The 8,002-nt window shown below is 54.6% G+C and overlaps 3 protein-coding genes across 3 annotated transcripts; all 3 read left to right on the top strand.

Annotated features, from left to right (window-relative positions):
* Nucleotides 1-536: 536 nt before the first annotated feature.
* On the top strand, nucleotides 537-2,528 carry GNI_035760 (hypothetical protein; the record flags this gene model as incomplete). Its single annotated transcript, XM_011130984.1, has 1 exon — nucleotides 537-2,528. One exon carries the CDS (start codon nucleotides 537-539, stop codon nucleotides 2,526-2,528), a length of 1,992 nt encoding a protein of 663 aa, XP_011129286.1.
* Nucleotides 2,529-2,880: 352 nt separating this feature from the next.
* Nucleotides 2,881-5,499, top strand: GNI_035750 (hypothetical protein; the record flags this gene model as incomplete). Its single annotated transcript, XM_011130983.1, has 2 exons — nucleotides 2,881-3,022; nucleotides 3,071-5,499. 2 exons carry the CDS (start codon nucleotides 2,881-2,883, stop codon nucleotides 5,497-5,499), a joined length of 2,571 nt encoding a protein of 856 aa, XP_011129285.1.
* Nucleotides 5,500-5,838: 339 nt separating this feature from the next.
* GNI_035740 (putative transmembrane protein) lies at nucleotides 5,839-7,647 on the top strand (the record flags this gene model as incomplete). The annotated part of the gene is made up of 1 exon (XM_011130982.1): nucleotides 5,839-7,647. One exon carries the CDS (start codon nucleotides 5,839-5,841, stop codon nucleotides 7,645-7,647), a length of 1,809 nt encoding a protein of 602 aa, XP_011129284.1.
* Nucleotides 7,648-8,002: the final 355 nt, after the last annotated feature.

Here is an 8,002-nt window from a genome sequence, read left to right as displayed (position 1 = left end):
CCCCCCCCCCCCCCCCTGGTTGGGTGAGCTGCGTGGGCCGCCTACACGAAAGTCGGTTCCGCTGTGGGGTCTGCTGCAGAGGGGCCTGCTGAGGTCATTTTTTTCGTTCAGTGGAGGGGGACATGCGGGTCGTGCTTAGCGGACGGTGCCGGCTGGACCAGGCGTGTTGTTTGTTAGCGGTCTATCCTAGTGAGTTAAGTAATGTGCAGTTTGCGGAGGGTTCTGGAGAGGTCGTGGGAGCTGCTGGACAGTTGTCGCTCACGCAGGCAAATGGGGACAGGTGTGTGAAAGTGGACAAGTCTGTGGATGTAGGAGAGTTGGAGATCGAATGGCTGAGTTGTTACTGGGAGCCGCTAGAGAAGACGACGTACGGGGCACTGCGTCCAGTGGTGTCCTTGGCGAAAAGGGGTCTTCGCCGCCGCGGGAAGGCGGTGGCTGAGGCGGCGTCTGCGGCCCCCCGTGAGTGGACGACGAACGCTTCCCGGCCACTGTATATTCCCACCCTCAGCGGCCTGACCACGGCCGGGCGGCACATAATGGGGTCCACGAGTGGTCAGGAGACGGAGGTGAACCAGACGCAGGTGAAAGAGACACCACAGGTGAATGAGACACAGGTCAATGAGACGGGGGCGAGAGACCGGGAGAGGGTGAGTAGTGACTATGCGGCCTATCTCTTGGTTCAGAGCTCGCTGACTCCAAAGCAGTGGGAGAGCATGCGAAAGGTAACTCTTGCGTCCTTCGCAAATTGTAATTTGGCCTACGTGGAACTTGCATCGATGATTTCCTGCCTCGTCCAGACGCCTTATGGGGTGGTGGATGCGCCTGTACGGATCGGGATTATGCACGATATGGGCGTCAATGGACTCACACCCAAGCTCAGCTACTGGATCACGGGCTGCCTTTTACAACATGCGGGCGTCCTAATAGAAGACCTGGTTGACTTTCTTGTAACCAAGTTGGGCTACAACCCTGTAAGCGGCCCTGACGGACGCACCATCCTTCAATGTCTGAGGCGTCCGTCAACCTATCACGAGTACAGCAAACGGGGCGAGAAGGACTGTAGTAGACGGAAGGCGATAATAATGGTAAGACTGGACAAACTACCCACCGTGTCCATAACGGAATTTGGGGCTATGACCCCGAGAAGTTTCGACCGGTTGATGAAACGTCCTCGGAAAACGTCTTCCAGCAATACGACTGAAGATACGCGGGATCGTTTGACCGCGTTTTTACCACAAGGGGCGGGGCGTAAGTGGAAACCTGCGGAGGAGCGGAGCTTCCCTTGGATCGCACAGTATTGGAAGATGTTGAAGAAGACGGAGTACGACGCGCTGCGGAGTGCGGTGTCAGTGCTGCCTATGGAGCGGAGGCGCCGCTGGAGGGCAGTTGGTCGTCTATTTCCGCAGCAGTTCGATTGTAAGGAGTGGACTATGGTCGTAGACGATGGAGAGCCTAGACCGGTGTATATCCCGACGCTTGCTTTCCAGAGTTTGCGGAGGATGGATTCGAACCGTGACTCGGACCGGGACTTTGCGGCTTATTGCATGATTCATGAATCCTTAACGGATCACCAATGGAAAAGCTTGAGAACCGTGAACGCCGCCAGCTTCGACAACTGCAACCTGGCTTTCGTAGAGCTTGGTGCGATCATTTCTTCCTTCGTCGAAGCACCTTACGGGCTCTTGGATATGAACTCCACACAAGAAGTGAGAATGAAGTTGGAGGCGGGTCGTTCATCAAACAGACTTCGGTGGTGGATTACGGGCTGTCTTTTGCAGCATTGCGGTGCTTCCAAAGACAATCTAACCAATCTTTGTGTCACCCTAGGATTCAAGCCGTCGAGCAAATACCCTCTCAGATTAGAATGCTTGGCAAAGTATTTAATGAGACCCAGTAGACACATACGCAGACCGAATGCACACACCACAGTACGACGAAGACTGCTGACCCAAAGACTTCACGGACTACCGACCATTTCGATTGAGGAATTCCGCAACATGGACCAACAGACTCTGGAGGTGAAGCTGCAACGTGAAGCAGTAGCATCTAGACAGGTTGAACTGGGCGCTATGGAAGCAGATGCTATGGAGCTAGACGTTGACGATCCAGAAGCTATGGACGTTGACGAACCATACGTCACAATGACCGAGGAGATGCCGGAAAAAAGTTCAACACCTGTGGTTCGAGTTGCGACGGAGAAGCGTTGCCACGTAACTGAATCCCACGGGCGGTTTCGGGATAGAAGAGTGTCCCGTAACTGGCGAGTCCGCGCGAATCGCACGGACTGGAACTGTTGGGGTCGGGACTGCCAGCCTCCGCCGGCCAAGCGGATTACTCCGAACGCAGATATGTACAGTAGCTGCTTGCCAACTGGCCAGTTGGAGCGGATCGGGGACCTAGAGCATGCCGGGGGCCACAATGTGTTTGAGGACCAAGAGAAGACTATCATGCGCCCGAATGAACGACTATCTCGATTGATCATGGACCTGTCTACACGGACGTCGATTCCTCACTCGGAGCCTCAATGAACTTTCCGGAGCTGAAATCAAAGTTTTTTAAGAGCTAAAAGGATTTGCGCGGGCGATGCGGTCGATAGAGAGCCGGCAGGGGTTATGGGAATGGCGCTGCTACATGGTGGGTATGCAGCCGGCAGGAGGTGCAGTGGGACTCCCAAAACCATGTTTGGGGGAGGTGGCTTGGCTGAATCGATATTGGCGTCCGCTGAAGCAGACGGAGTACGAAAATTTGAGGACGTTGCACCCGCGCGACTACTACAAGCGGTGGGGTTTAGTTTCCCGAGACCCCTCGTTGGATTTTCGTAAGTGGGCTAGGTCCGGACCCGGGGCCTTGCCGTCGTACATTCCGACACTTGGCGGGGTAATGGTAGAGGAAGGCGGCAAGACCCAGAGCGGCCAAGTGGAGAATGGAAGTGATTTTGCGGCTTATCGTATGATTCATGCGACGTTAACCAAAGCACAGTGGAAGAAATTGAGGACTGTTAGTGCCGAAGACTTCCAGAGGTGTGATTTGGCATTCATTGAACTTGGTGCGATAATTTCGTTTTTCTTAGTTACTCCTTACGGTTCCGTTAACCAGCATGTGACAGCCAAAATAGTTGAAGGGACGGACCCTGAGTCCTGGTCGACTAGGCTCCCTTGGTGGATCACGGGCTGCCTATTACAGCATTCGGGTGTATCGATTAATAGTCTCGCTCACTTTTGCCTAACTGATCTCAAGTATGATCCGTATTATGATAACGCTGGACTTGTATGCTTGGAGAAGAGCGCTGTTAGTTGTAGAGAACTCTGTGACAGGGACGACTTTACAGATCGGTTGCAGAAGTTGAAGCAAAGGTTGGCAGGTTTGCCCACAATTTCGGCGACAGGGTTTGCCTCCCAGAAGAATCTCGTTTCCGAGTGCTTGTTCGACGACGGGGACGTGTGGGAGCACGCATGGGTCAGCCGCTACTGGGAGCCTCTGGAGCGAGCGGGGTACGACCGGCTCACGCCGATCGTTTCGCACGATCGTCAGAACCGTTGGAGGAGGTCGTTCACTAGCGGAGTAGTCGATGGGTTCGAGTCGTGGAGCATGTGCGGGAAAGAAGGCACAACGCCTGTGTACATGCCATCGCTCAGTCCATGGACACCGCTAGGTAAGAGAGCTCTGGGAACGGAGTTGTCGGACTTCGAAGCTTACCGCATGATTTATCAATCGTTGTCTGAGTCACAGTGGAAAGAATTGAAAGCCGTAACTGCCGGGGACTTGACCTCGTGCGACCTGGCTTACGTAGAGCTGGGCGCCATTATTTCGTACTTTTTTGACGCCCCCTACGGCCTGCTGGACCACAGTATAATGAAGCAACTGAATACGGTTATGCGATTGGGTCAGGCCCGTTTGTGGGTCACGGGATGCCTGCTACAGCGGACCGGCGTGATGATTGAGAGTCTGATCGACTTTTGCGTCAACGAGCTTAACTACCTGCCCAAGACCGGAACTGAAAGAGCGCGCCAACTGGAATGTCTGCATATAGACGGTTTCGTTCACTATTGCGGAAGAAAGAACTGTACTCGCTTCTATGCCCGACATGCACTCACTCGAAGGCTGGCCGGACTACCGAAGGTTTCGGCCGCCCAGTTCGCAACCATGGAGCAGAGCACGGTTGACAACTTATGCAGGCCCATTGCTCTAGCCTCCAAACCCTCTACATCGCCGTCCTCTGATCAGCCCTCTGATCAGCCCTCTGTTCAGCCCTCTGATCACCCCCCCCCTGAGCGAAAGAGTTCGAAGACGGGCGCTGGCGGACCGGAAGTAGTGCCGGTTTCGGGAAAGACGCCGGGGGTAATCGAGTGCGAAGCCCGTTGGGTGCCAAGGTACTGGCGGCCGTTGGGGGAGGATGAGTACTTTACACTTCGCGGGTCTATGACCGGCCTCGCCGCTCACCGGCGCAAACGGTGGCGGACGTTATCCAGGTTGTTCTCGACGGAGTTGGACTGGGATGATTGGACGATGGTCAGCAGAGACGGAAGGACCAGACCGCTGTACATACCAACTCTGACTAGCGCTGGAAAGGCGCTGCCAAGGGAACTGGAGCATAGCTTCGCAACGAACCCGTTTGCAGCTTATCGAGTGGTTTATAGTTCGCTCACGGAACAAGAGTGGAAACGCCTGAAGACAGTCAGCCTTGAGGATTTTCAAAGGTGCAAACTCGCTTTCGTAGAACTTGGCGCAATCATCTCAACCTTTTTCGATGACCCCTACGGGATGGTCGACCAGTATCTTACAGACAAAATAGTTGAAGCTATGCGCATAGGTCCGACCTCAGGACGAATCCGCTTCTGGATCGCCGGCTGTCTGCTTCAACACTCAGGCGTCTCCATTGATCACCTCTGCGAATTCTGCATCACTAAACTCAACTACGACCCCTTCTTCAAAAGATATGATACACGGCCTCTGGAGTGTCTGGAAAAGCGACACGTGGTCCACGCAATCCCCCAAGACGACGGCGGTGTCGACGGACGGTTGCAAGATCTCAGGGCCCGAATCCGGAGACTACCAGAAGTTTCTGTGACCGAATACGCCCATCTGTCCAAAGAAGAACTGGATCAGAAAATGAGACAGATGAATCCTCCTCAGATGGATCCTCCCAAAATTGATGCTATGCATGTCGACACCACCCACATGGAAGCTACCTCTCCCGTCTGGAGACTTTCCTCCAGCAGCGATTCTGCGGAGATCAGGAAGGATAGAAAACGCAAAGAACGACCGACCCCGCCCTTGGTCAAAAGGCGATGGCGACGTTCAAGACCCCAGGTGATCGACAGCGACAAGGACGGCAGGACGCCGCCGCCAAAGAAACAGGTTCTCGCTCGTGGAGTCTGGACTGAAGTCTACGACGATCAAGAATACTTCGCGAACCGCGAGCTTGAGGAAGTCGTCCGAACCATGTGGCGGGAACATTACCAAGTACTCTCGTCATGCCTAGAATTGTTGGGCTATTGACCAGGGGTGTGGTGGCTCACTTCCTTCAGCTGATTCACTCTCTTCAATTGGTTCACTCTCTTATTGCGCCTAACGAGGCGCCTGTTGGACCGGCCTGTTGGAGATTGTTGCATTCGGGATAGCTTAGCTGTGAGGCGGCTAAATGAGCTAGATTTTTGATTGGGCATGAGGGAGAACTCTGGTCCCATTGGGCATGAGGGAGAATTCTGGTCCCATTGGGCATGAGGACTCAATGGATGGGAGGGAGCAAACACGTCACACACACCTGTTGTACTCAGTTTGCCCGACTGGTTTGTTGTGCAAACTCTACTACCACCACCTTTTTGTAATTCTTGGGACATGCGGGAGACGGATGTGATACCCAAGGGAATAGTTCAGAAACAGTTGTCTAACTTCGAGTCGCCTAAAAATGAGTTTACCCCATCTCCGTTCGTGCGGTCAGCTACCGTGCTAACCCCGACTAGGACATCCCACAAGCGGCTGACGATGTCGGAATGTAATTATGAATCGCATTTAATGACCAAGACCGGAGTGGCACCGAATTGGGACCAGTTGTCTGCGGCCAGGCTCAGTCTCGGCCCTGGTCTGTTGCCGCGACTTAACAGCTCAGGGTTCAAGAGTCCAGGGTTCAAGAGTCCAGGGTTCAAGGGCCCAAGGCTCAAGTTGGAGGTCGAACTGGATAACGCTACCGACCGAGTCGCGTCGGGCGGATCGAGCTGTGCAGGGTTCCACACAACACGGACCATCATCTCTTACGAAGACGACACCGCCCATGCTCGCTACCGTACGGCGGTGTTCGAACGGGACCCGAGTCTCAACCGAGGTGCCTACTCAGCCCGAGATACCTACCCTTCTCGAGAAAACACCTGGCCCGAGAAGCCGGGACTTCTCGCGCGAGAACCTCATCGCAGTGCTCGCATCGGCGCTGCCGCGATCAGCATCTCAACTGGCCAACCGGTCAGCCGACAGTCTTGCGGAAATCCGTCGTTGCTCACACTACCACGGACTGGATCGGACGACTTGCACAACGGAATCCGGCAGGACGAATTGAAGTATAGTTTGCGGGCGGAGGTTCAAAAGGAATTGCAGCACCAAGTACAGCATGAAGCGCAGCACGAAGTGCAGAACACGAGAGGAGCGGTCCAGAGCGAAGACTCTGACGTACCCCCAGTCCCGCAACTAGTGCGCAGGGCCACGCTAGGGGTCCATGATCGCTTTCGAACTTGCGGCATTTCAGTCGTCGCCACGTCTCTTCGCGGTTTGGTTCCCGCACCGCGACAAAGCACTGTTTCTAAAGGAGAGTCCTCCCACCACACAAGTGCTGCTCCCCACCGCCCTGGTGCCGTTCCGGACCAACCCGATGCCGTTCCCGACCACTCGGGTGCCGTTCCTGACCAAGCCGGTGCTGTTCCTGACCACTCTGCTGACGTTCCTGTCCAACCCGATGCCGTTCCTGAAGACCGTGGTGCCGTTCCCGACCACTCTGCTGACGTTCCTGTCCAACCCGATGCCGTTCCTGACCATTCTGGTGCCGTTCCTGAGCAGCCCGGTGCCGTTCCTGAGGAACCCGGTGCCGTTCCTGAGCAACCCGGTGCCGTTCGCCATGAGCTTGGTCTAGAGAAAAGGTTTCTTGGAAATGCCCCCGATAATGTTGTCCCCCAAGACCTCCGCATTGTCGATTACAAGACCGCCGATAACGTTGTTGCCCAAGACATCTGCGTTGCAGGTTGCAAGGAGTCCGGAGTTAGTGTCCGTAAGTCGTCAAGGCCCGGTGGTGGGTTGAATGAAAAGAATGTGTTGAGTGAGATGGAGCCGACGAGTGAGTCACATCCGGACAGTGAGAAGGGCAAGGTTCTAGACCTCGGAGACGATAGGGTATCATGGTCGTCCCGAAGCACTTGTTGCCCTCAGACCTTGAGAATGATGCTCAGCACACCGACCCATAAAAATTACAATGAACCTCTGGATAGACAGCCGAAAGAAGACCCCGAGCAGTTTTTCCTCACCCGTCGTCTTCACAAAACTTCCGCGATAATTGAAAGGCAGCCACGGGAGCAATGGGCAGTGCCTGGCTGCCTGGTGCCTGGCTGGCTGGTTGCTGCTCTGGTCGGGTTCCTCGTTACTACCGTCCTCCGTTGGTTCCAGTGAACCCGGCTTGGTAGACAATTGAGCGGGTAAGCCAGGTCATTAAGAATAGGTCATTAAGACCAAACCATCAACAATAAGACCACGCTGTCACGCCATCAACAATAAGACCAAGCCATCAACAATAAGACCACGCTGTCAACAAGATTGTATGAAGGCTACCCGGCCGATGGAGGGCAAGGCCTAGGGTGAAAGCATTTTGATGTAATCGTTGCATAGGTTAGTTAGTCTCTCTAGGCTCGTATTGGATGATGCTAGCGTCATTTCCATGCTCGTCAGCTGATCCTCCATTTCTGCAACTCCATATTGAATAAGACGATTGTGGCTGTGACCTAGGGGGGGGGGGGGCGTGGAACGA

This window comes from Gregarina niphandrodes (assembly GCF_000223845.1).
Source record: "Gregarina niphandrodes unplaced genomic scaffold scaffold00004, whole genome shotgun sequence".
Lineage (NCBI taxonomy): Eukaryota > Apicomplexa > Conoidasida > Eugregarinorida > Gregarinidae > Gregarina > Gregarina niphandrodes.
Note: the sequence above shows the minus strand (reverse complement) of the source record. Positions and strands in the feature narration are given on the sequence as shown.